Below are 27,541 nucleotides of genomic sequence, written 5' to 3' on the forward strand. Positions count from 1 at the left end.
TTATTGTTGTTGATGTTGTCCTATACGACAGGGAAATGGAGAGAGGAGGGGAAGACAAAGATGGGGAAAGACAGACACCTGCAGACCTGCTTCACCTGTGAAGCGACTCCCCTGCAGGTGGGGAGCCGGGGCTCTAACCAGGATCCTTATGCTGGTCCTTGTGCTTTGCGCCACGTGTGCTTAACCCACTGTGCTACCGGCCGACTCCCAAACTCATCCTTTCTGAGGGCCTGCTCCAAGCCCGGCACTTTGCACACACGCTGGGGCAGCACAGTCACCACACCCACTGGACAGATGTGGAAACTGGCTCAGGGTGCATCTTGCCCCAAAGATGGAGAATGGCAAGTGGCTGAGCCTAGGCATCCCTGCTGAGCTTGTACGTGACCCAAACAGCTTTTGGGAGTCAGGCGGTATGGCAGCGGGTTAAGCGCACGTGGAGCAAGGTGCAAAGCGTAAGGACTGGTCTAAGGATCCCGGTTCGAGCCCCCAACTCCCCACCTGCAGGAGAGTTGCTTCACAGGCGGTGAAGCAGGTCTGCAGGTGTCTTTCTTTCCCCATCTTCCTCTCCTCTCTCCATTTCTCTCTGTCCTATCCAACAACTACGACATCAATAACAATAATAACTACAACAATAAAACAATATGGGCAACAAAAGGAATATTTTTAAAAAACAGCTTTCAGTGTGTGTGTGTGTGTGTCGGGGAACATGTCTATGACTACATGTTTTAGGTGGGGATGGGATTTGGGAGGTTTGCCAGCAATGACCCCCATCCAGAGGGCCTCTGAGGCACCAATGCTGAGGCTGCTATCATCCTTCCATTTAGAGACAGTCCCCACCCTACCCAGGGTCACAGCCTGGACCCCAATCACCCAAGGGAAGTAGACCCACCCACGTTTTATTTCTAGCTGGTTTGAGTTGTCTCCGGAACTGAATAAGTTAACAAAGCGGGGAGGTGCCTCTGGGCTGACCGCTGTGGCACAGGCTCCCTCACCTCAGTCCTAGGGTAACCTGGCTGGGCAGAACCAGCAATTTCAGTACCACACAACCACATACCCCCAGCACCACCAGGAGAGGTGCACCAGGCCTGGGAGTCCAGGGAGAAACCGCCCACCACTGTGTCTCTCTGGGCAGGAGCCTAACGGCCCATAGAGCTTTGCTGCCCCCTAGTGGCATTTTTGGGGAAAGCATGGATAGGAACTAGAGAACAGCCTGGGAAAAGCTTGTGTCTTGAAATCCACTACCTTGGCCCCCCCAAATTTTGTACCTCTTATCCTGTGAACACCTAAATCGACTTCCTGGATTATTTCAAAACTCCCTCCTCCTTCCATTACTGCCTTATATTCTGCCCACAGCACCCTGCAGGCTGGAGTCCATTTAGAATCTCCTTGGGGGGAGGGGGGGAGTTGGGCAGTAGCACAGCGGGTTAAGGATCCCGGTTCGAGCCCCCGGCTCCCCACCTGCAGGGGAGTCGCTTCACAGGCGGTGAAGCACGTCTGCAGGTGTCTGTCTTTCTCTCTCCCTCTCTTTCTTCCCCTCCTCTCTCCATTTCTCTCTGTCCTATACAACAACATCAGTAACTACAACAATAAAACAACAAGGCCAACAAAAAGGAATAAATATTTTTTAAAAAACTTTAAAAACAAAAAAGAATCTCCTGGGGGGTAGGGGGTGGGGAGGGCTGCCTGCACTCACAGGGCTCATAGCAGAAGCCAAGCCTCCCTCTAGCAGACAGGCGGGCCAGGTGAGGTGTCATCTCAGGTGAGGGAAGCTTGGCTAAAAGCTTCTGGGTAAATGTTTACTGAATTGATGTCTTTGCTTAAAGGAGAAGAAAAAAACATGGGTGGGGTAGGGTAGGGGCGGGACAAGGAGCTGTTCCCAGGGGCACCGTGGCCTGGAAAAGAGACTGGTAGACCAGCATGGAAAAATTCTCAGCACCTCCACCCAAAAAGGGGATACAAACAACGGACCCGAGAACTGCGTCTGGTTGTTTCTTTAATTGAATGCAGACTCATTCATAGAAAACAGAAATGCAACCATAGCATGGAAACAGACATTAAATGGAATTCTGGAAAATGATCCAGACCCATCCTCACTCCCTAGCCCCCAGAGAGCTATAAAAACAGGTGGGGGAAGAAAATGCACTCCCCGGCCCCGAGGCAGCTGAGGCTCAATTCCCGACATCCCGGGCCCTGGCATCTGGCATGGACCTGGCAGGGTGAAGGGGCTCCTAGGCCCAGAGCAGCCCGAGAGGCCCGAGCTGGAGCAACTCTGTAAACTCCAAGGTTTTGTGCGTAACTAGCACAGAAGTTGGCTGAAACTGGACGGAAACAGAAGCCAGCACTGGGTCTTACAGTGAGGCTGGGGCTGGGGGCGGAGGGCACAGCACGTCCCTTCCTTAGGCCCCTAAAATAGGCACTGGGGCTCCTGCAGCTGTGGAGGTGGCAGGACGGACCGGGCTCTTTGTACCCCCTCCTTTGGCCCTGGTCATTCTTGGGCGGTGTCAATGGCACTGAAAGGCCCCCCCTGGGGCTTGGCAGGACTAAGGGCCTGGAGAGAAAAAGGAAGGAGACAGGCGAGCTGCTTTTACCCTCCAGTACTGGTGCCAGCATCAGCTCAGAGGCTGATGGGATGGAAGGTGACCTCTGAATTCAGCCCCTCGGGGCGGCTCTCTCACATGGGGTGGCTTCTCACTGTTGGAGAGCCAGCCCTGAGCATAGGTCAGAGGGGGAGGCAGCACTTCCCAGGGCCCCCTCGCAGGCCTTAGCACCAAAAGACTGGCACTGGCCGGCCAGCCCCAGATTCCTACATCTCTACACTTCCTTCCTGGCGAGCCAGGGACCACCCTGAATCACAGTGCGGACCCTACTGAAGGACAGAGGATCAGGGCCCAGATCAGGACTCTGGAGTCTGGGAGGAAGCAGGGGCTCTAGGCCCATGCTGAGGGGTGGGGGAGGACAGGCAGAATGCAAGGCATGAGATGGGCAGGGCAACACTTTCCTCCTTCCTCCTGTATAGGGGCAAAGGAGAGCCAACGGAAGGGGACCACAGAGGTCCCAACACTGAGAAGAAAGCAGCAATTTGGCCAACGTCTGGGGCTTCGGGGGAGCAGTCCTCCTCCTTGGCATCAGGTAGCTGCAAGGCTCAAGGTCACCTCCAGGACTCTCTCATACCAAGTCTGGGCAAAGCCTCGATGTCCCACTGCCACCCAGCACCAGGCAGCGAGTGCACTGGGACTCACGCCCCTGCCCGCAGTCCAGAGGCTCTGGGCAGTGCGGCTTGGGGCTCAGGGTCCAAGTGAAGCAAGGGGTCTGGCTCCACTAGAACACGTAGATCTTGTCACGCTGCACTGTGTCCAAGTCGTCATCTAGTGTCAGCAACACCTGGCAGGGGACACAGAGTCAGGCTCGGCGGGGAGATGGGCCTCCAGCACCATGACTCCACCCTCCCCACTCAAGCCAGAAAAGACTCCTGTACCAAGAATGACCCAAACATGGCGATGGAGGAAAGGAAATGCCAGATGTCGTGGTCGTCAAAGAAGTCAAGGAGGATGCAGTCACGGTTGTGCTCCCGGGACTCGGCGGGCGTTTTCTGAGGACAGACAGACACACACACAGTTAGCTGGCCAGGCTCACAGCCTCTCCTTCCAAACACACCCTGTGCCCAGACCTGAGATTTGGCCCTTGTGTTCCGAATCTTCCCCTGAGGACACTGACTTCTGCTTTCACTTTTGTTTTTAGTTTTTGGGTTTTTTTTGAAACTTTTTTTTTTTTTTTTTTAAATCAGAGCACTGCTCAGCTTATGGTGCTGTGGAGGATTGAACCTGGGACTTGAGAGCCTCAGGCATTAAAGTCTCTTTGCATAACCGTTATGCTATACCCCTACCCCTTGAAACTTTTTTTAGAAGAGGGGAAGACAGAGGGGGGAAAGAAAGACAGACACCTGCAGACCTGCTTCACCGCCTGCAGGTGGGGAGCTGGGGGCTCAATTGTTTTTAGTTTCTACATCTATTTATTGACTTTTTTATATTTTCCTGTGTGTGAGAGACAGTCCAGAGCACTGCCCCACATTTACAATCCTCTATTTGGTTCTTTCTTTCTTCCTTACCAGAGCACTGCTCAGCTCTGGCTTATGGTGGTGTATGGGATTGAACATGGGACTTTAAGAGTCTCAGGCACGAGTCTCTTTTTCTTTTTTTAAAATTTATTTATTTTATTCCCTTTCATTGCCCTTGTTGTTTTATAGTTGTAGTTATTATTATTGTTATTGATATCATCATTGTTGGATAGGACAGAGAGAAATGGAGAGAGGAGGGGGAGACAGAGAGGGGGAGAGAAAGATAGACACCTACAGACCTGCTTCACCGCTTGTGAAGTGACTCCCCTGCAGGTGGGGAGCCGGGGGTTTGAACTGGGATCCTTATGGTGGTCCTTGCACTTTGCGCCACCTGTGCTTAACCTACCACCCGACTCCCTCTTTTTTCTTTTTTTTTTTTCTTTTTGCATCCAGGGTTGCTCCTGGGGCTCAGTGACTACACTACGGATCCACTGTTCCTGGAGGCCATTTTGGCCATTTTGCTGCCCTTGTTTTCGTTATTATTATTGCTGTCGTTGTTGGCTAGGACAGAGAGAAGTCAAGAGAGGAGAGGAGACAGAAAGGAGAGAAAGATAGAAACCTGCAGATCTGCTTCACCGCTTGAGAAGTGAGTTCCCTGCAGGTGGGGAGCTGGAGGCTCGAACTGGGATTCTTACACGGATCCTTGCACTTTGCACCATGTGCGCTTAACCCACTGTGCTACCACCCAACCCCCGAGAATCTCTTTTGCATAACTGTATGCATAAGAGATATACCCCTGCCCTATCTTTCCATTTTTGTTGTTTTGTTTTTGATGCGAAGCCACCTTCACACTCGCTTTCACGCACATCCTCCTCCCATACAGTCATCTTGTGTCTGTCTGGCAGCAGAAAATGGAAAGAGTAAGCACCTTGAAGTGCTGGCAGTCTGCTCACTCAGTCCCGCCTGGGACTCACACCCTCTCCGAGAATGACAGTCTACACTCAGCTCTAGAGTTAGTGTGCCAACACCCAGATCTGCCTCATCTATTTCTACCTGATTGCCTACTATTCAGGTCACAGCATCTCCTGTCCCTTTCTCTATGGCGCAGGCTCTTTAGGGCCAAGAGCAAGTCATGCTTTCTCCAAAAAGCCTTCCTGGACTTTTCATCCCAGAGTATCTCTGGCTTCTGCTAACCCTCTTATATGTTCCCATCTTGCAGACACCCTTTTACTGTGTGTGTGTGTGTGTGTGTGTGTGTGTGTGTGTGGTGTGTCTAGGAGATGACGCAGTGGTTATAGCATTGGTCTTAAAAGCATGAGGTCCCAAGTTCAATCCCTGGCATTGCAATGCTGCATGTGCTAGAGTGATGCTCTGACTCTCGACTGTTAATACTTTAAAAAAAAATTATTTATTTATTAATGAGAAAGATAGGAGGAGAAAGAACCAGGTATCACTCTGGTACATGTGCTCCCAGGGATCAAACTCAAGACTTCACACTTGAGAATCCAATGCTTTATCCACTGCGCCACCTCCCAGACCACTTAATACTTTTTTAAGTTTTATTTTTTGCCTCCAGGGTTATTGCTGGGACTCGGTACCTGCACTACAAATCCACTGCTCCTGGATGCTATTTTTTCCCTTTTGAAAAAATTTTTATTTATGGGGCCAGGCGGTGACGCATCTGATTGAGCGCACATGTTACAATGTGCAAGGACCCAGGTTTGAGCCCCCAGTCCCCACCTGCAAGGGGAAGCAGGGAGGGCTGCAGGTGTCTCTCTGTCTCACTCCCTCTCTATCACCTCCTTCTCTCTCAACTTCTGGCTGTCTATCCAATAAAAAAAGATTTAAAAAAATTCTTATTTATTCCCTTTTGTCCTAGTTTATTGTTGTAGTTATTATTGTTGTTATTGATGTCGTCATTGTTGGATAGGACAGAGAAAATGGAGAGAGGAGGGGAAGACAGAGAGGGGGAGAAAAAGACAGACACCTGCAGACCTACTTCACCGCTTGTGAAGCGATTCCCCTGCAGGTGGGGAGCCAGAGGCTCGAACCAGGTTCCTTATGCGAGTCCTTGCTCTTTGCGCCACCTGCACTTTATTTTTTCCCTTTTGTTGCCCTTGTTGTTTATCGTTTTTGTTGTTATTACTATTATTGTCATTGCTGTCATTGTTGGATAGGACAGAGAAAAGTCCAGAGAGGAAGGGAAGACAGAGAGGGGGAGAGAAAAAGAGACGCCTGCTTCACTACTTGTGAAGCGACACCCACCCAACCCCCCGTAGGTGGGGAGCCGGGGGCTCAAACCTAGATCCTGATGCCGATCCTTGTACTTTGCACCATGTGCGCTTAGCCCGCTGCACTACTGCCCAACCCCCTTAAGTGTTGCTTTTAAATGACAGACCAAAGCACAACCCCATCATTTATGAATTTGTTTTTATCTCTCTAGTTGTTTTTTAATATTTTTTTTTTATTTATTTATGAGAAAGATAGGAGAAAGAGAAAGAACCAGACATCAAATTCGGGACCTCATACTTGAGAGTCCAAAGCTTCACCACTGCGTCACCTCCTAGACCACTGTTTTTCATATGTGGTACAGGAGATGGAATGTAGGACCTCGGCATACACAGCACATGCTCTACCTCCAGTCCCCTTCCCAGCCCTTGCCTATACCCTTCAGATCAAACATATACGGGGGGGGGGGGGGGGGGGGCGCGCTGGGGGCTGGGTGGTGGTGCACAAGGACTTGAGCAAGGAACCGCTCCCCATCTGCAGGGAGAACTGCTTCATGTGAAGCAGGCCTGCAGGTGTCCTTGTCTCTCCCTCTCTATTGCTCCTCCCCTCTCAATTTCTCTCTGTATAGTCAAATTAAAAAAATAAATAAATAAAAGAGATGCAACCCAGGTGTCCAACAGCAGATGAGTGGCTGAGCAAGTTGTGGTATATATACACAATGGAATACTACTCAGCTGTAAAAAATGGTGACTTCACCGTTTTCAGCCGATCTTGGATGGACCTTGAAAAAATCATGTTGAGTGAAATAAGTCAGAAACAGAAGGATGAATATGGGATGATCTCACTCTCAGGCCGAAGTTGAAAAACAAGATTAGAAAAGAAAACACAAGTCAAACCTGAAATGGAATTGGAGTATTACACCAACGTAAAAGACTCTGGGGTGGGTGGGTGGGTGGGGAGAATACAGGTCCATGAAAAATAATGAATGAAATAGTGGGGGTTGTATTGCTAAATGGGAATCTGGGGAATGTTATGCATGTAAAAAAAAAAAAAAAAGAAGTAGAAACGCAAAGCAGAAATTGACTGAGTTTGGAGTATGGCACCAAAGTAAGAAAGCAGAAGTATACTAGAGTTAGCAGTGAGTACCTCCCTAATACTTCCTCTCCACTTTTTCAAGCTTTGGGTCCATGATTGCTCAACAATTTGTTTGGCTTTGTATGTTAACTCTCTTTTCAGTCACCAGGTTCCAGGTGTCATCAGGATGCCGGCCAGACTTCCCTGGATTGAAGACACCACCAATGTGTCCTGGAGCTCAGCTTCCCCAGAGACCCATCCTACTAGGGAAAGAGAGAGGCAGACTGGGAGTATGGACCGACCAGTCAACGCCCATGTTCAGCGAGGAAGCAATTACAGAAGCCAGACCTTCTACCTTCTGCAACCCTCAATGACCCTGGGTCCATGCTCCCAGAGGGATAGAGAATGGGAAAGCTATCGGGGGAGGGGGTGGGATATGGAGATTGGGTGGTGGGAATTGTGTGGAGTTGTACCCCTCCTACCCTATGGTTTTGTTAATTAATCCTTTCTTAAATAAAAAAAAATAAATAAAAAATAAAAAACAAAAAAATAAAAAACAAAAATAAATAAATAAAAGAGAGATTATATTGGGTTGTTAGAAGTCATGATGAATCTTCTTTTTGCTTTTTTTTTTTTTTTTTTTTTTTTACCAGAGCACTGTTCAGCTCTGACTTATTATGGTGCGGGGGGGATTGAACCTGGGACTCTGGAGCCTCAGGCATGAAAGTCTATTTGCATAACCATTATGCTATCTACCCTCCGCCCAATGAATTTGTTTTTTTATTTTTTACTTATTTAGTAGATACAGAGAGAAGCTGAGAAGAGAGGGAGAGAGACACCTGACCTGCAGCTGTTTCATTCCTCTCTGCAGGTGGCGACCAGGGGCGGCTTGAACCCTGGTCCTTGCACGTTGTAATGTGTGCGTTTAACCAGGTGTGCCACTGTCTGGCCCCCGTGGGTGGATTTTCCTATGCAAAAATATGACATGACTTTTCTGGAAAATAAACTTTTTGGTTTTATATTTATTTATTTATTTATTTATTTATTTATTTATTTCCCCTTTCGTTGCCCTTGTTGTTTAACACTGTTGTGGTTATTGATGTTGTTACTGTTGGATAGGACAGAGAGAATATGTAATATTTATTTATTTTCCCTTTTGTTGCCCTTGTTGTCTTTTATTGTTGTAGTTATTATTGTTGTTATTGATGTCATTGTTGTTGGACAGGACAGAGAGAAATGGAGAGAGGAGGGGAAGACAGAGAGGAGAGAGAAAGATAAGACACCTGCAGACCTGCTTCACCGCCTGTGAAGCGACTCTCCTGCAGGTGGGGAGCCGGGATCCTTATGCTGGTCCTTAAGCTTGGTGCCACGTGTACTTAACCCGCTGCACTACCGCCTGACTCCCAACTTTATTTTTATTAGAGAGAGAGAAAAAGAGGGGCCAGTGTGGTGCACCTGGTTATGTGCACATATTACAGTGCACAAGGACCCACATTCAAGCCCCTGGTTCCCACCTGCAGGGGGAAAGCTTCATGAGTGGTAAAGTAGAGCTGCAGGCCTTTCTCTGTCTCTTTCCCTCTCTACCTCCCCATCTCAATTTCTCTCTATCTCTATCCAATAATAAATAGAGAGAGAAAGATATAGTAAGAGAGAGAGATAGCCTCAGACATGAAAGTCTTACAGTGGGGGGGGGTTTAGAGCGTTATGTGGAAAACAGAAATGTTACACATGTGCCAACTACTGTATTTTACTGTCAACTGTAAACCATTAATCCCCCAATTAAAAAAAAAAAAAAAAAGAAAGAAGTGTTTTGCATAACCATCATGCTGTCTCCCAAGCTGCCGGGCCAACTTTTTCATTCTTTTTTCAGATGGAGACAGCAGCCCAGGAGGTGACACAGTGACAAGATTCTGGACTTATGAGCATGAGTCTCAGAGTTTAACTCCCAGCACTGCATAAGCCAGAGTGATGCTCTGGCTCTCTTCCTCAATAAGTAAAGTGAATCTTTAAAAAGAGTGTAGAAGTTGAAAAACAAGATCAGAAAAGAAAACACAAGTAGAACCTGAAATGGAATTGGCGTATTGCACCAAAGTAAAAGACTCTGGGGTGGGTGGGTGGGGAGAATACAGGTCCATGAAGGATGATAAATGACATAGTGGGGGTTGTATTGTTAAATGGGAAACTGGGGAATGTTATGCATGTACAAACTATTGTATTTACTGTTGAATGTAAAACATTAATTCCCCAATAAAGAAATAAATTTAAAAAAAACCCAAAAAACAGAGAGTGTCATAGCACTCACATGGTGCTGGAGTTCAGACCCAGGCCAGCCACAGGGCAAGGCACACACCCTATTGAACAAGCTTCCAGTGCCATTCTCATAGGAAATAGTCACCAGGTGCAATAGCCAGTCTCTCTTGAGCTAGATTTTTTTTTAAATTTTTGCCTCCATAGTTATCACTGGGACTCGACTCAGTGCCTGCACTACAAATCCACTGCTCCTGGAGGGTATTTTTTCCCTTTTGTTGCCTTTGTTGTTTAGTGTTTTCATTATTATTATTGTTGCTATTGCTGTTATTGTTATTGGATAGGACAGAGAGAAATGGAGAGAGGAGAAGACAGGAGAGAAAGATAGACACCTGCAGACCTGCTTTGCTGCTTGTGAAGTGACCCACTGCAGGTGGGGAGCCGAGGGCTGGAACTGGGATCCTTACACTGGTCCTTGAGCTTTGTGCCATGTGCACTGCACTACCACCCAGCCCCCCTCGAACTAGATTTTAAGTGTTCCTGAGCAGAGACCATGCCAGATATAGTTTTGACTCCAGAACTGAAGTCTGATCCACAGCAGAAGTCCTCTGGAGCCAAGGGGAAGGTCTGGTATCTCAGACTTTAACCCTACCTGGGCCACTCACTGGCTGGGTGACCCTGGCAGGTCATGCAGCCTCCTTGACCCTCAGTTGCCTCGTAAGTAAAAGAGGGACAAAACTGGAATGTTGGCTATCAAGAAGATGACAAAAGAAGCAACGGGGGTGTGGAGGTGGGCAGGCAGTAGCTCACTGGTTTAAGTGCACATAGTATTAAGTCCAAGGACTGGCGCAAAGATCTTGGTTCGAGCCCCTGGCTCCCTACCTGCAGGGCGGTCGCTTCACAAGCAGTAAGGCAGGTCTGCAGGTGTCTATCTTTCTCTCCCCCTCCCTTTTCAACTTCTCTCTGCCCTATCCCAAAAATAAAATAAAGAAGAAAAGGAAGAAGAAGCAACAGGGGCTGAGTGAGTTGGTGTTCACGGGAGGTTCCAGAAGAGAAGTGGTCATTTGCTAGTTGATGACAATCCTCTGCCCCTACCCACTCCTGTGCAGCATGGCTCTACTCACCTGCCAGGTGCTGAGTCCCTGGAAGAAGAAGAAGAGGGCGAAGCCCCAGACCACAGAGGTGCAGATGATGCACAGCAGGGGGATGAGCTTGATCCTCTCTCCACTCCGGAGCTGGAGAGGGGGCAAGGGAGGAAGCACACTAAGGTCCAAGCCTCACCCCAGCACAACTTCTGCCTTGAGGTACTTACTTCCCAGGGTAGGGGAGAAGGACCTATTCGGAAGTTCTGGACCATGTGCCATCACCTCACATGGTCACAGAGCTCAGCTTGTCTCCACACTGATAGAGAATTTCACCCAACCTGTCCACCCGGCTGGGTCTCCAGGGCCCAGAAGCTTTCGCTGCCCAGGTGTAGTGGCCAGGAGCAGCTCACACTGGGTGACAAGAGGGTCCTCTGGGAGACACCTAGCCTGGAGAGGCCCTCAGCCAGGCCCACCCGCAGTTTCACGGGCCGCCCTGAGGACAGGGGAGAGGCTCAGAACATACTCTTAGGGTGTAGCTGGCTCCCAATGATTACACACCAGAGCGTTCAGCCTCTTCTTTCTTCAGCTCTCACCAGCAGGGCAAAGGGACAGAGGCTCAATGCTGCCTGGGACAGGCCATGCCTGCCCCTCCACTCCCTCCACCCACCCACCCAGAGCCAAGCAGCTGGCAAAGTGACTCCACCAGCCCCCTCTCACCTTCATAATAATGTAGAAGGCGAAGTAAAGAAGCAGGTTGCAGATGCCGATGGCCAGCAAGTAGGAGGCGAAGTCATTGGGGCGCATGATGAGCCCGTAGGCCGCCCTGGAGAGGGAGGGAGGGAGGCCTGGTGAAGCAGGGTGGGCCCAGAGCAAGGGAAGGGCTCCCCCTTGCCACAGCCCATGATTTGATTTGTCTCAGTGTGGGGCTGGGCTCTGTGGCCCTCAGAAGATTCTAGAACTCCAGGTGCCAATGCCTGGCTCCTTGACTCCCAACCACTTCTCATACCCGAAGCTCAGAATTTGCCCATGACCCCACAGGCAGCCGGCAGCCGGCCAGGTGGGCTCCCCTTATCTGCCCAGCCAGGCAACCACAGAGCACGACCAGACTCACAGAGACCAGTTGATGATGTTGCCCATGACCAGCAGCACCATTCGGTCCTGGAGGGAAGCAGAGACACGGGGACTGAGAGGGGGGGGAGAGAGACAGGGAGAGAAGTGGAAGAAGGCCCGAGTCAGCTGGTCTCCCCATCCTGGGCTCTCAACTACCCCCCCAGCCCCCAGAGAAGAGAGTAGGTGGGAGGGGTATTTGGGGTGGGGGCTGGGGAGCTGGGCAGGTACCACATAGAGGGGCCCGCTGCACTGCCGGATGCAGTCTGTGTATAGCACGTGCAGGATGCGCCGGCAGATGCCCGAGTCTGCGAGGAAGAGAGAGGGTGCTGGAGGTCCTTGCCTAGTGACTCCTCCAAACCCCCTGGGAGATGGCAGAACCCCAGAGTGCCCTGTGGGTCCAGGGCACCCCCTCCCACAGGTTCTGCCCAGCACATGGCCTCACCCAGCTTCCAGCGGCCCATGTAGTAGAGCTGGATGCTCAGGAGCAGGGTGGAAATGATGTGAATGACCGAGAAGACGATCCAGAAGGCTGTGTTCCCTTTGCCAAAGACCTGGGCAGAGAAAAGGGGTCAGGGCAGAGGTGAGGAGGCACTGACACAAGCTGCATTAGGGTTAGGGTTAGGGCTCCTGCTCAGCTGAGCTGGGGTGCTCTGAGGACCCAGGGAAGGTCACTTGGTGAAGGAGTTGCAGGGCGAGGAGAGGGTACATGGGCATCTGAAGGCACCTTTCCCTCAGGGAATCTAAGTCAGCAGGGTCCTCACCACGCCCAGCACGGAGAAGAAGATGACGATGGCCAGGCAGGCGTAGGCGCTGTAAGCACTGGCGTTGATGTCCGGGTGCCGTTTCTGGTAGAGCTTCAGCATGCAGAGCCCAGCGATCATGTACATGAAGGACGTGTCTAGGGTGGAGAGGCAGATGTGAGCTGTGTAGGTACTCAGTCACAGAGTCTGGGACCTCTAGCCAGGGAACGAGTAGGCAAGAAACCCTGTCTCCTCACACCCACAGAGTGAGCTGGTGACAGGCTGCCACTCAAACTCTAGTCCCTTAACTGTCTGCACACCACAATGTCATCCACAACCTAATTTCTGCTTATGATCTAGACAACTGGATCTGAGTTTCCAGACATGGGAGGCCACTTTTTTTTTTTTTTTTAATGTCAACAGCAGAAAGAGAGAGAGATATATAGAGACAGACACCAGAGCACTGCTCAGCTCTGAATTATGGTGGTGCTGGGGACTGAACCTGGGACCTCCGAGTCTTGGCAAGAAAGTCTTTTGTACAACAATTATGCTATGTCCCCCAGTTCCTACATCTTTTTTTTTATATTTATTTAATTTATTTTTTCCCTTTTGTTGCCCTTGTTATTTTATTATTGTAGTTATTATTGTTGTTGTTGTTGTTGGATAGGACAGAGAGAAATGGAGAGAGGGAGGGGAAGACAGAGAGGAGGAGAGAAAGACAGACACCTGCAGACCTGCTTCACCACCTGTGAAGCGACTCCCCTGCAGGTGGGGAGCCGGGGTTCGAACTGGGATCCTTATGCTGGTCTTTTGCTTTGCGCCACCTTCGCTTAGCCCGCTGTGATACAGCCCGACTCCCCCCCCCCTTTTTTTTTTAAGACGCACAGCCAGGAAATGAGGAAGGCACTGGGGAAGATATCTTCTAGCCCAGAGACCACATGCTAACCATGGACTCCTCAGTGGCACATACGTCCCACAGCACATGCCGGCAGCTGCATCAAGTTGCATGCCAAGGCCTGTGCTTCCTGAGCTGGGAAGTATGCACTCACGGCGCCTCCGGCCAGAATCTCCTATGCAGCTAAATTTGAAGATCCCTATCTATGGGTGACCTGGAACCACGGGGGGGCTCAAGTAACCCTGTTGTACCCTCAGTCGCGCCTGAGGCTCACCAAACTGGAAGTTGGTGTAGTTGGGACACACATGGTAGCAAGCGCTCAGCAGCCCCTCCATCATCAGGGCTGTGCCCATGGCATAGAACAGGCCAAAGTGTTTTGGAATCCCGCACTCCTGTTTGGAAGAGAGGGGCAGGGAGAGAGGCGGTGAGGTGGGGAGGAGGGGTGTGGATGGGATGGCTGGAGAGTGGGGAGTGAGAGGGGTGTGAGTGGGGCGGGCCCCAGCAGCGGCAGCGCTCACCAGGGCGTAGAGGTCGTTGCGCAGCAGGGCCCGGTTGTGGTTGATCTCCCGCTGCAAGATGATCAGCAGGAAGAGCAGCCCCAGCAGGATGTACCCCAGGTTGCTGAGGATGTTGTTGAAGGCGCTGGAGGGGGCAACACAGGACACACCCCTTGCTTCATGCCTCGGTCTCCTCTGCCCCGAAGGGGGTGGTTCTGCCAAGCCCCCCGCACCCCTCCCCGGGTCCATCTTTCTCCAAGGAAGGATCCCCACCCTCACCCCCAGCACTGTCCCCACCTGAGGTTGCCCAGTGGGTGAGCACAGAGGAAGTTGTAGTAGCAGATGTCCTGGTTCCCCGTGACATTCACCACCTGCAGCAGCGAGCAGAGAGGGGGCCTGCTGAGGCGCCTGACTCAGCCCATGGCTCCCACATGTCTCACACCACCCAGTCCCATTCTGTCACCACAGCCTGCTTGCAGGCATGCGCTCCTCTGGGCACAGTTACTGCTCCCCCCTCTGAAACCCTGGTGGCATGAAAACCTTGGGCTATGACCCCGACAGAGGTTCTTGGCCCATAGGACAGAGAAAAGGGAAGGGAAACCGAAACCTGAAGTCCCAGAACTCCTATTTCCTAACACCCCTGCAACAAGCCGGTGAAGCCACCATCACTGGCTGAGCAGCCCTGACTTGCAGATGAAGAAACTGATGTTCAGGGAGGTTAAGTGTGTCGCAGACTCCAAGGGGGAGAAAGCCTTGGGGGACCAGCCCCATGCTCTCACCGTCTGATATGTGATCACCAGCTGTACCACAGGGAGCGCGTAGAACACAGCAATTGTGGCGATGTTCCTGAGAAGCAAGAGGGCTGAGTGAGGCAGCAGGACCCCAGAAGCCACCAGGCCAGCCCCTAGTAACCTAGGACGTTCCCCCCCCACCACTCACCAGAAGTAGATCTGGTACTTTTTCCGCAAAACACGTTTGTCCTTTCGAGCCAGGTCGGCAACACAGAGGTATTGCTGGGGAGAAGCTGAAGTGAGCACTCCTCACTCACCACCTATGAGTGGTCTCTCTTCCCCAGACTATGGGAGCAGGGGGCTGGGGGGTGAGGGGCCCACAATTCAATGGCAGGGCTCTAGGTCTCCCTGCTGCTACTGGAGGAGCAATCTGGGATTGAACTGGTCTGGATTTCCCTGGAACCTGCACTGGTCCAGCCCAGCACTTTTCCTCTGCACCCTAATATGCTACTACTCAGGGTCTGAATCCAGACTCTTTTTCCAGGAAGCCCCAGCCAGGGCCTGCTTGATGTCAGACCTTGGTGCGAATGACATTCTTGTCTGAATCGATGTCAGTCAGTGTGTCATAGTCATCCTCTTCCACAGAGCTCAGAGAGTCCAGTCGGGGCCGAGTGCCCACAGGGTCAAGCGGACGTTCTGGGGAGGCAGGAGGGAGAGAGGGTGCTTGGTGAGCACAGTACTCAGGGTCTGTCCCCACACACCCACGGCAATTCTCACAATTACTAGACAGTGGAAAGAGGCAAATTGTAGGCCAGGCACAGAGCAGGGGTGGCGGGGGCTCAGGGCCTGGGAGAACTTGGATACCCTAAGGCCTCAAGGAGAGAAAGGCCACCTGACAGAGACAGCTCCAGCCTTTCTTGTGTCCCTGCCCCCTCACAGGGCTAGGGCATCCGGACCAGGACACTGAGCAGACCCGGCACCCCAGATAGAAGCAATAGGACTGAATTTGGCAGAAGCCATGCTGATTAGAAAGTGCCCAGCTGTGTGGGTTCTGAGAAGGCAGTGCCTAAACCCCAACTGGGGTGCTGGCAAGGGTGACACGCAGCCTCTAGGAAGACTGTGGCTTCCTTTCTCAGACTTCCTGCAGTGCCCTCGCCTGACCAAAGCTCCCAGGCACAGGACACACCACCCCTGCCACCAGCCCTACCCCAGCAGCCAGAAAGTGAGTACTGGCAAACACACCAGCAACTGAACATCTGGCCTGGGGGCAGGGGCAGGGGCAGGGGTGTCAGGCCACCAGCATCAGACGCCAGACCAGCTGATCTCAGAAAACACAGGGCTGGTAAGAGTTGGCATTGGATGGGGACACCATGCACAAAGCGTCTTTCTGGCCCCAGAGCCATGTGGCCCCAGGCAACCACATTGGCAAAAGCTGATTGGCAGAGCAGCCCGCACCCCCCTCCCCACATCTACCCATGGCAATGCACAGCTGCCGCATCTGGCCAAAGGGGAGGCGCCGCTTGAACCGGTCGTGCCCTTCAAAGGAAAGGGAAAGTTACCAGGGATGTGGGGCCGAGGAGGTAAGGACAAGGGTAGAGAGGGAGACAGCAGGCCCTTCCTTGGTTCCAGCGTCTGGCAGAAGAGAAGGCAACTACCCACCATCACAGTTCACCCAGCCGGCACCTATCCTGCACTGTGTGACTTGGCCCTGTCTGGCCCACTCACCCTGGTAACTGTAGGAGAGGTCTCCACTGCCCGTGCTGTCCATCAGCCCATCGGTGGATCCAGAACAGTTCTCTGCAAGGGGATGGCAAATGGTGAGGCATGGAGGTGAGGCTTCAGGAGAGGGCACACAGGACCCGGCCCCCTGAGGCTCTGAGCAGTCATGGAGGCAGGGGCATCAGGAGGCGGCCATGTCACTGGACCACCTCAGAGGTGGAAGTAAGGAGATAAGGCTGTGAGTGGGCAGCACAGGCCCTGGCCTGGACACATACCAAAAGAGCCATAGTTGTAACCCTCATAAGGGGAGCTGCCAGGGAAGGAATCAGCCAAGACCCGGGGGTGACCTAAAATGAGAACACAATGTCTCCTTAGCCCGGGAGGAAGACAGAAAGTCAGGGAGCAGAGAGAAAAGGATCCAGAGATGAGACACAGGGGGGGGCCATGCCAGCAGCAAAGAGCAAGCACCTCTCCCAGCAGCACCGCTCACCCCCCATTGCCATAGCCTGTCCCACCTCCTGTGTGTGTCACCATCAGTAACACTCGCCACCCTTTACCATCCCTGAAGACACAGAAGGTCGATGATGGATGTGGCAGAACTTCCAGCAGTGAGGACAGCCACCCTGGGTTACCGGGTTCTACCCAGAACCCCCACCCATGCTTCCCCTCCTACCCCCACTAGGACTCCAGCTTCTTGCCCTCAACAGCTGGCGCTTACCAAGGAGAGAAGCTGAGAAAGAAGTTCCAAGCAGGAGGGAAAACAGAGAAAGAGGGAAGGGTGGGAGAAAGGGAGAGAGAAGGAGAGGTTAATAATCCCAGAGATCCCAAGTCCTGTGTTCTGCAGTGGACAGAGTAGCGAGATCCAGAGCACAGACTGATGTGAATGGAGACAGGAACATCAGGGCCACATTGGCATCGTGTCCCAGCCTCATTGTAGCTGGCAAGTGCCACGCCCAAACCCAACAGTCGGAAGCCCTGGGCAGCCCTTCCCGAGGGAACTATCTCCTGCCTCCTTAAAGCACAAATCAAACTCTGCTCCGCCCACCCAAGCCCTCCAGAAGTACCGCTTTCTGGGCAGGCTCGGTCAATGGCCACCAGGAGGGTCTTCTTCCTCTGCCTGCAGAGACAGAATCCAAAGGTGAACCCGGAGTGTGTGTGTGTTTGGGGGTTAGGCAGGATGGGAAGTCCTGCAGGCCTTCCACCCTCTCCACCCCAGAGCTCAGTCCTCCACCCATGGTCCCAGGGTACCTCCCTGGCAATGTGAGCTTTCCCCATGTTGGATGGGTTGGATGGAGAGGGGTTGATTCACAGAGGAAGGACCCATGGACCATGGGCAGTGTAGAAGATTAGCTGTGGCCTACTCTGTGCTGCTAGGCCATCTCCCCCCACACTCCTGTCCAAATCACCCGCAAATGAGGAAGGGCCCAGTGGTTCCACTTTACCTCCAGTTTTCCCAGCAGGCAAGAAGGATGGTCAGCAGGTAGAAGGAGAGAAATATGCCCAAGCAGAAGAGCATACCGCCAACATAAGCCTCAGCTGTAGGGGTCGGGGGAAGGCAAGTGGTGAACACCAATGCCATCTGAGACTGCCCAGCACGGCCTAGGATCATCTCCTCAGTCCATTCTTCCCCTCAAATGGTATGGCCTAGCTGGTGTGAACCCCTGGCAGTTGCCCCAAATATGCCAAGCCAGGGCGGGATCCTGTGTTTACTCAAGCTACTCCCACTGCTTGAACTTTGTCCTCTCTCAGAAACCTCATCCTGACTTCTTAGCCTTCAGGTTAAGAGGCCTGTCCTCTAGGACAGGCTAGCTAGCTCTGTGGCCCAAGCTCCTGATGACCCATCCTTCACCCAGCACATGGTCACCTCCTGACTGCTGAAAGAGAAGCTCCCTAAAATGGAACGCCATCTGGCACATAAGAGGTGCTCCATCAATATTTACTGAATAAATAACTCACAGGGGAAAGGCAACTTCTTTCCCCTCCCATCACAACCCTTATTTTTAATCTTATACTTTCCAGTTTACAAAGGGCTCCATTCAATCACTTAGTAAATATTTACTGAGAGCCTGGTACTCTCCTACTAATTTTGGTCAAAACACACAACTGAGTGAGACTACTGGAAGAGATCCTGTTCCCCATCAGAGAGCTAGAGAAACAGGCTCAGTGAGCTCACACTACTCAGAAGTGTTGGTGACAGACCTAGAACTCAGCGCTCCAATCATTAGTTACAATCATTAGTTACAGCTCCAATCATTAGTTCTCCGCACCACGTTACATTGGCGCTCACCCCCTGGGCCTCTTGTGGTAAAGCCTGCTGAGAACATGCCCCTTTCCTGCCCATCAGGCTGGAGAAGGCCCTCATTACCCTTCCCATTCTGAGGACACACCCCCCCCAGGTCTCAGGGGAAGAGCCAGAGGCCAGTCTAGCCCTACTCAGCCACCCACACTCACATGTGACTGCCTGAGATACCAGCACAGACAGCGTTTTCTGGCGGTGCCCTTGATCAACCGGTTCATCTGGAAAGCAAAATGTCACTGACAGAGAGGAGGCTGCCTGCCTGCAGGTTGTTTGGAGTTGGGACCAGGCTACAGGAGTGTGGGGCCGCCAAACTCATTTCCCATCAGGCCTACCCATATGCCACACAGTCTCCCAGCAAGTGAGCAAGTCCTCCCCACCCCCAGTCAGGCCCAGGGCACAAAACGTACCTTCTACAAAGGGGTAGAAAGGCAAGGAACCCCCACAGGCCTGGTCTTCAGTCTTCACCACCACCACCACATAAAAACTGTTGCTGGGGAAGTCTTTGCGCTGCCAGATATTAAAGGAGCTGGTCACCACACTAATTACCACGATCACCATCACCAGTAGACCAGCACCATCCTTTGCTACATGACTACTCTGGCCAGACATATGCAAAGCTCTTTACATAGTAGCTTACTGGGGCCAAGAGATGGCACGCCTGGTTAAGCACACACATTACAGTAAACAAGGACCTGGTCCCCACCTGCAGGGGGAAAGCTTTGAGTGGTGAAGCAGTACAGCAGATGTCTCTCTGTTGCTCTCCCTCTCTATCTCCCCCTCCCATCTCAATTTCTCTGACTCTATCCAATAAGTAATTTTTTTTTACTATTTATTTATTTAATTATTCCCTTTTGTTGCTCTTGTTGTTTTTTATGGTTGTAGTTATTCTTGTTGTTATTGATGTTGTCATTGTTGGACAGGACAGAAATGGAGAGAGAAGGAGAAGACAGAGAGGGGGAGAGAAAGATAGACACATGCAGACATGCTTCACCGCTTGTGAAGCGACTCCCCTGCTGGTGGGGAGCCTGGGGCTTGAACTGGGACCCTCCTGCTGGTCGGTGTGCTTTGCGCCACCACTTAATCTGCTGTGCTACTGCCAACTCCCCACATTTTTTTTTTATTGTTGTCATTGTTGGATAGGACAGAGAGAAATGAAGAGAGGGGAAGACAGAGAGGAGGAGAGAAAGACAGACACCTGCAGACTGCTTCACCGCCACGTGTGCTTAACCCGCTGAGCTACAGCCCCTGCAGAAATATTTTTTAAAAATTATAGTAGCAAGCACAGGTGGCGCAAAGCACAAGAACCGGAATAAGGATCCCAATTCGAGCCCCTGGCTCCCCACCTGTAGGGGAGTCGCTTCACAGGTGGTGAAGCAGGTCTGCAGGTGTCTGTCTTTCCCTCCTCTCTCCATTTCTCTCTGTCCTATCCAACAATGACATCAATAACAACAATAATAAAAAATAAAAAAACAAGGGCAACAAAAAGGAAAATAAATAAATATATATATAAAAAATTAGGGTCCGGGTGGTGGCTCACCTGGTTGAGTGCATGTATTACAATGTGCAAGGACCTGGGTTCAAGCCCCCAGTCTCCACCTGCAGGAGGAAAGCTTCACAAGTGGTGAAGCAGTGCTACAGGTGTCTCTCTGTCTCCCTCTCTATCACCTCCTTCCCTCTTGATTTCTGGATGTCTCTATCCAATAAATACAGATTAAAAATTTTTTTAAAGAATTTAAAAAAATTATAGTAGCTTAATGAATCCTCACAAAGCTTCTTCTGAGAGAAGGACCAGCACTAGCCCTGTAGGAAGGCTCAGAAGCCAGCTCCCAGGCACACTGCCAGTAAGCGTAGAGCCAGGACTACCTGACTCTAGACCTAAACTCATAGCTTACCCCACAATCAGGTGAGCAGACGTGTGTGCCCCCCACCAGTGGACCCCACAGGCTGGGCATCATCAGCCAGGAGAAGACATGGGGGGGGGAGGCCACATCATCTCCATCACTTTGAAGGCTGGTGCTGAGAGGTAAACACATGTACTTCTGCTTCCTGCCCAGCACAGGATGTAGCTCTGACCACGGGCAGCCAGAGCATCATGGGTACTTTCCTCTCTCTCCTCTTTCTCTCTTTTTTTCCAAAATCTCTATATAAAATTTTTCCCTTTTGTTGCCCTTGTTTTCGTTGTTATATAGGACAGACAGAAATGGAGAGAGGAGCAACAACTAGGGCAACAAAAAGGGGAAAAAATGGCCTCCAGGAGCGGTGGATTCATGATGCAGGCACTGAGCCCAGCAGTAACCCTGGAGGAAAAAAAAAAAAAGAAATGGAGAGAGGAGGGGAAGAGAAAGATAGACACCTGCAGACCTGCTTCACCGCCTGTGAAGCGACTCCCCTGCAGTTGGGGAGCCGGGGGCTCGAACCGGGATCCTTGTGCCGGTCCTTGAGCTTTGCGCCACCTGTGCATAACCCGCTGCGCTACCGCCCGACTCCCTCCTCTTTCTCTTATAGTGAGTCACATGGAGATGACAACCAGGAAAAGTACTCTGCTGTCTCCTGTCCCCAAAGGGGTCTGGGGTGATGGTTCAACTCTCACAATAAATTAGGGGATCCAGAGAGTAAGGCTCTGGAGGGTCAAGATTCAATCTTGGGGCCAGGGAAGGAATGGGGTAAAGGAAAAGGAAGGAGAATCTGGAATGCTAACCAGCTGGCCACATCATACACAGGGCCTCACGCATGCCCTACCTGCACAGTGATGGCCGCCTTCTTGGTCATAGTCTGGTACATGCCGATGAAGGCCACATTGTTGTCCAGGTCATAGACCGGGCACTACAGAAGAAGGAGCAGAAAGCAGATGGGTGCAGACCAGAGCCCTTTCCCCTCTTTTTAGCAGCCCCACTACCCAGTAGTGGAGCACATAAGGGCAGGCAACTTACCAGGACATCCTGGATGGAGATGACTGAACAAGGGAAGGCCTTGTTGGAGGTGACTTTGACAATCACAGAGTCCACTCCCTCCGGGAACTCATACTTGAAGTACTGATAGCAAAAGGGGGAGGAGAGTCCCATCTCATGAGGCTACTCTCCCTGCCCCCTCTAAAAGGAAATACTGAGGCTCCTTCAGGCTGAGGACGTGGGGTTTCTCTGGGGAGAAATTCCTTGACCACAGCAGCCCTTTTTTCCTCTTGTTTTTTTGGTGCACTGGGAATCTTGCCCACACAACTCTACTGCTCCTGCTGGACTTCTTTTTAAATTTAAGGCAGAGACACAAAGGAAAAGAGACAGAGAAGAGATATCCAACCACCCTGTCATGTATGGTTTTCCCATATGGTTTCAACCTGGCTCCTAGCACATGGTGTGTGCTCTGCCAGGTGGGCCATCTTCTGGCCCCCAGCTCCTAAACCTCAACAGGGCACTCAGACAGTGACCAAGAGGCAAGCAAGAAAGACAGCAGCCAGACTCTGTCTGTCCCTTAATACCTTAGGGTCAAAGAACCCCTCCATGGCGAGTATAGCCAAGGCTGCCTTCTTGGTCATTTGAAACTCTGGATAAAGACTGCCGACCATTCCCATGTTCAGCTAGCCCATTTCTCCTCTTGAGGGCTGGTGGCTAGGGAGACCTTACCTGGGGCTGAGCTGCTGTAGTATTGAAGCTAAATTGTTCTCCGGTCCTGCAGGACAGAGAGGAGGCCCCATGGTCACTTCTAGAGCTTAGGAAAGAAGCCAGTCCCTGCACGCCCCTTGAGTTTCCCAGAAGACCTGAGCACAAAGTCATCTATCCGGTTGACTCTGAGCTGGTATGTGGTGTTGACTGTGGACAGGGTGGACACATCCACATAGAAAAACTGGACCTCAGACTCATTCTTGGTGGGGGGCTGACATAGTGTTCGTTCCACCTTTTGATAAAGGTATTTGCGCTGATACCTGTGGCCCAAAACAGAGAGTCAGGACAAGAGCAGAGCAAGGCTCCAGTTCCTCCATCCTGGTCTCTACTATCTCCTTACCCCCCACCCAATCAGCTGATAGGCTCTAGGCTAGCTGGCTTGGCCCTCAGGCTACTGACCAACCTCCCGATTCAGGACATGGGGAGAAGATACAGAGGTGCTGCCTGGAGGCCTGAGGCCCTGGATAAAGCCCTGGGTGCAGGTCTTGGCCAGGCCTGACCTAGGCCTACCCCACTCCCCGACTCCCAGGTCCTACTCACAGCCCTCGCAGGATTAGGGGCACCTGGAAGGACACCACAGCCTCCTTCTGGCGAACCACGAACAGCAAAGGAGCCTCCTTCTGCTTGTTGAGGACATTCACCGAGACTCGCACACCCTCCGTCTACAGAATGACATGGAGACAAACCTCAGTCAGGCCTGTGGTGATGCTCCCTCTGCCACCGAGACTGTGAGCCCTGTCCTCTCTCAACCCAGCCATGGTGTTCTTAGCTCATGCTGGTCAGGTGGGGAAGTGGTCGATGGCCCTTCTGCTGAGGGGACTTGTGCTGAGGTGGAGGGGAAGCTAAAACGGTAGAGGATGGTGCCCGCAGGGTAAGGACATCCAGGGCACTTGGGCAGGTGACTACAGGGAACAAGCACTGGGGAGTCAAGAGCATCTCCGGGACAACCCATTCCTCTCTACTCTCACAGGATGATGAACATGCTGGTTTGCATAACCATTTTGCTATCTACACATGCACTGTGTAGTATACTGACTACACATATGCACGAACAGGAATACACAACAGCAGGAAATGCGGCTCAGTCTTCTATCTTGTGAGCCAGGAAGTGTCTATTCAAAACTCATCTAGGGGCTGAGGAAGTGGCTCAGCTGGGGTTTGATCTCCAGCACATGAGCACACCAAAGACAAAAAAAAAAAAAGGGAGGGGGAGATAGCATAATGGTAATGCAAAGAGACTCTCTGGCCTGAGGCTCCAAGGTTCCAGGTTCAATACTTTGTACCACAGGATGGAGGGTAGATAGCATAATGGTTATGTAAACAGACTTTTATGCCTGAGGCTACAGAATCCCAAGCTCAAGCCCCCACACCACCATAAACCAGTGCTGAGCAGTGCTTAGGTAAAAAAAAAAAAAAAAAAGGGGGGGGGGTGATGGCAAAAATCCATGAGAAGTGGAATAGTACTTTGGTCTCTCTCAAAATACAAAATAGAAAACCTTGAACTGAGGAGGTGGTTAGTGGTATCACACATACTCATATACTCATAGTCCTGAGCTCAAACCCCAGAACCACATTAAGAAAACAATTTGGATGTCCAGAGAGATATTCTGGTTCCCCTCCCCCCTCATTAAAAGTCTTAAAAAAATTATTTTAACTTAGGAGCCCAGAAGCTGGGATAAGAAGTGGGAGTGATACAAGGATTGTTGAAGCCAGGTTCTATCCTTAGCTTTGAAGGAGATGGAGCTGTGGAGAGGTCGCTGCACATCTCTGCCTCAATGCCCTTCTTGTAACAGGGACACCCTCACCCTTGGTACAGTGGAGGAAAGTGCACAAGGCAGCGAGACCTTAGTGGGAAAAGGAAAACTAAACAAATCTTGTGAATATCCATTATCTCTCTTAAAACCACAGCGCTGGGCAGCATTCCCCAGAGAGCTAGAGGACAGCTCTCAGGGTGACCCCAGAAATGGCAAAGAAAGGACTCTAAGAAGCAGACCAAACTCCACAAGGCCAGGCCCTGAAGGCAGCGAGATGGATAGAAACCAGACTCCTCCACATGCTAAAAAGAGCCAGAGGTCCCATTCACAACTCCACTGCTTTTCAGTATGTCCACAGCTGTGAGGAAGGGATTCTTGACATCTCAGCTCTGCCTGGGGTCTACACTCCCCACTCCCCACGGGAAATCACTATGAGGCGATTCTCCACAGCAGACAGTCCTTTTCTCCAGCTGCTTTCTGAGACAGGAAGAGGGGTGGAAAGGTCCCAGCACTCACAGTGGCCTGGGATGTCCAAGCAGTGGCCTCTCTAGGGCGCCTCACAGTAACCTGCCTTTCAAGTTCAGGCCTGTCTCATCTCCCACCCTGCAGCCCCCGGCCCCGGCCCCCGGGGTTTTCTAGGCCCAGCGCAGCACCTGGCATGCGCAACAGAGCTGCCCCTTCTGGGGAGCTGCGCCGGCTGGTGTATGGGAGGGGTGCAAGGGAAGGTGCCAATGACACAAGTCCAGGAAGGGTCCGGAGGGAGCCTGGGGGGTGGGGGGGCTCCGGTGGCAAGAGAAGGGGGTGCTGTTCAAGAGGTGGGTGGGTGGGGTGGGTATTCTGGAAACCGAAACCCAGGCAGGCCTCCCGCAAGGCTGGGGAGTGACAGGATGGCCTGGCCCGGGCGCACCCCCCACCCCGCGCCGCCTCGCGGCCCCCAGCCCTCACCCGGTTGCGGGTCACAGTGTGGTTGAAGGTGTAGATGTTGACCAGCTCGCTGTTGACATCATCCATGTAGGTGTGCTCAAACTCGGCGTCCTTCTGCGACACGTTCTTGGGCCCCAGGGCCCCCAGGTGGCTGTCGGCTGCGGCCACCCAGAGCGCCAGCAAGGGCAACCCCAGCGCGAACATGGCCCCGGGAGGGCGGCGGCGGCGGGCGACACGACTCCTCCGGGACGGGCGACGGCTCCGGCCGCAGCTTCCAGCATCTCACCAGGACCAGAACTTTAACCCCGGGCTGAGATTAGGCAACGTCCCCTCCTCCCAGGAGCCGCGGAAGACGCTCCAGGGGCCGCGGCGCGGCGGGGGCGGCCGGGAGGGGGCGCCAGGGAGGGTGGTACCCGGGGCAGGGGGGCTCGCGGGGGCAGGGGGCTGAGCGCGGCCCCCAGACCCTGATCCCGCCCGCAGGGCGGGGAAAACGAGGGGCGCCGGTTGCCGGGAGCCTGGAGACGCCGGGAAAGGGGAGGGAGAGAGAGGGGTGGGCGACGAGGGGGCTCGCGGGGAGCAGAGGCTGAGGCTGGGGGACGGGGAAGGGGCGCTTTCCGGGGGTGCGGGCCCTTTAAGGGCAGGCGGGCGGACGCCGCGGCTCCGGCGCGGAAATCCCGCAAGTGTGCGGCGCCGCCGCGCGGTAAACAGCAGGGGGCCGGCCCGCCGCTGACGTCAGGGGAAACTGACATGGATTTAAAGGGCCAGATCCCGGATTGGGCCTTAAAGGGGAAGGGAAAGGCAGAGATGCTTTCTCTCAACTCCAACCTGCTCCCTCAACCTGGATCTTCTACCAAGAACCTCTTGTAAATTCGCAGTGGAAGAGTCGAACGTTTCCATGGAGGATCAAGCGTCGGATTATTCTCTTTGTTCAAACGTAAAAACACACACTCCCACAACATCACTAACATCTCCCAGGCCCTGGACCTTTTTTCTTTTTTCTTTTTTTCTCCCCTCCTAGGACCTTATGAAACTCTTAGGAATTAGGAAGCAAGGCTTCTTTCTTCCTGGTGGCAGGAAAGCTAAAGCAAAACTTAAATCCCCCAACCAGTCTGCTTCAGGACACTTTCAAGCTTGAGGGCCTGTTTCTCCCTCTTTTCTGCAGAGGCAGCTGCAAAGCTCATCGAAAGACAACCACTTTCAGTTTTGGTGGGAATCTTTATACAAAATAGTTTGGCACTGTGTTTCAGTTTTTTTTAAATATTTATTCATTCTCTTTTGTTGCCCTTGTTGTATTGTTGTAATTATTATTGGATAGGACAGAGAGAAATGGGGAGAAGAGGGGAAGACAGAGAGGGGGGAGAGAAAGAGAGACAACTACAGACCTGCTTCACCTCTTGTGAAACAACTCCCCTGCAGGTGGGGAGCCTGGGGCTCAAACCAGGATCCTTACACCAGTCCTTGCGCTTTGCTCCATATGTGCTTAACCGGCTCCCTGTGTTTCAGCTTTAAAGGGCTCCAATGGATGAGGAGATACACAGATGTAGCACACCAGGCTCAGAGGTTAGAGGTTCAGTCCCCCTCACCACCATATGTCAGAGCTGAGGAGAGTGCTGGCTATCCTGGAGGCAGAAAAAAAAAAAAAATCAAATTTCATACTCTCTTTTTTAAATAATAGTTTTATTATTTTTTAATTGGTGAATTAATGTTTTACATTCAACAGTAAGTACAATAGTTTGTACATGCATAACATTCCCCAGTTTCCCATATAATAATACAACCCCCACTAGGTCCTCTGAATCCTTCCTGGACATGTATTCTCCCCACCCACCCACCCCAGAGTCTTTTACTTTGGTGCAATACGCCAATTCCATTTCAGGTTCTACTTCTGTTTTCTTTTCTGATCTTGTTTTTCAACTTCAGCCTGAGAGTGAGATCGTCCCATATTCATCTTTCTGTTTCTGACTTATTTCACTCAACATGATTTTTTCAAGGTCCATCCAAGATCGGCTGAAAACAGTTTAGTCACTAGTTTTTATAGCTGAGTAGTAGTCCATTGTGTACATATACCACAACTTGCTCAGCCACTCATCTGTTGTTGGACACCTGGGTTGCTTCCAGGTTTTGGCTATTACAAATTGTGCTGCCAAGAACATATGTGTACACAGATCTTTTTGCATGGACGTGTTGGGTTCCTTAGGATATATCCCCAGGAGAGGAATTGCAGGATCATAGAGTAGGTCCGTCTAGCCTTCTGAGAGTTCTCCAGACTGTTCTCCACAGAGGTTGGGCCAATTTACATTCCCACCAGCAGTGCATGTGGGTTCCTTTGACCCCACAACCTCTCCAGCATTTGTTGCTGCTACCTTTTCTGATGTATGACATTCTCACAGGAGTGAAGTGGTATCTCTTTGTTGTCTTGATTTGCATTTCTCTGACAATCAGAGACTTGGAGCATTTTTTCATGTGTTTCTCGGCCTTTTGGATCTCTTCTGTGGTGAATATTCTGTCCATGTCCTCCCCCCATTTT

At 51.7% G+C, this 27,541-nt stretch overlaps 1 protein-coding gene across 3 annotated transcripts; it reads right to left on the reverse strand.

Annotated features, from left to right (window-relative positions):
• Window positions 1–1,976: 1,976 nt before the first annotated feature.
• SIDT2 (SID1 transmembrane family member 2) lies at window positions 1,977–25,722 on the reverse strand. 3 transcript variants are annotated; one of them, XM_060180005.1, is made up of 27 exons: window positions 25,036–25,722; window positions 22,877–22,998; window positions 22,432–22,596; window positions 22,298–22,343; window positions 21,611–21,712; window positions 21,420–21,503; window positions 19,088–19,187; window positions 18,833–18,898; window positions 17,824–17,917; window positions 17,446–17,498; window positions 16,657–16,728; window positions 16,388–16,459; window positions 16,136–16,198; window positions 15,240–15,358; window positions 14,871–14,944; window positions 14,711–14,777; window positions 14,229–14,302; window positions 13,953–14,076; window positions 13,709–13,826; window positions 12,561–12,697; window positions 12,242–12,350; window positions 12,028–12,104; window positions 11,801–11,847; window positions 11,407–11,512; window positions 10,729–10,839; window positions 3,476–3,589; window positions 1,977–3,381 (listed from the first exon to the last, which is right to left on the reverse strand). In XM_060180005.1, the coding sequence occupies exons 1-27, from the start codon at window positions 25,216–25,218 to the stop codon at window positions 3,319–3,321; spliced, it is 2,562 nt and encodes an 853-aa protein (XP_060035988.1). In that variant the 5' UTR covers window positions 25,219–25,722; the 3' UTR covers window positions 1,977–3,318. The 3 variants fall into 3 exon arrangements, 2 of the variants coding, with proteins under 2 accessions (XP_060035988.1, XP_060035989.1); XM_060180006.1 differs by lacking the exon at window positions 16,136–16,198 and having other exon boundaries at window positions 25,036–25,721; XR_009546768.1 differs by lacking the exons at window positions 1,977–3,381; window positions 3,476–3,589 and having other exon boundaries at window positions 11,801–11,872.
• Window positions 25,723–27,541: the final 1,819 nt, after the last annotated feature.

The sequence above is a fragment of the Erinaceus europaeus genome, chromosome 20 (assembly GCF_950295315.1).
Source record: "Erinaceus europaeus chromosome 20, mEriEur2.1, whole genome shotgun sequence".
In the NCBI taxonomy this organism is placed as follows: Eukaryota; Metazoa; Chordata; class Mammalia; order Eulipotyphla; family Erinaceidae; genus Erinaceus; species Erinaceus europaeus.

Excerpts from the sequence above, each read along its gene's own strand:
- SIDT2 (XM_060180005.1), bottom strand. The coding sequence starts at position 25,218 with ATGTTCGCGCTGGGGTTGCCCTTGCTGGCGCTCTGGGTGGCCGCAGCC. Across the intron at positions 22,344-22,431 it reads ATAGATGACTTTGTGCTCAG|GACCGGAGAACAATTTAGCT; the intron begins GTCTTCTGGGAA and ends TCTGTCCTGCAG. Across the intron at positions 16,729-17,445 it reads CCGAGCCTGCCCAGAAAGCG|GTCACCCCCGGGTCTTGGCT; the intron begins GTACTTCTGGAG and ends TTCTCATTTTAG.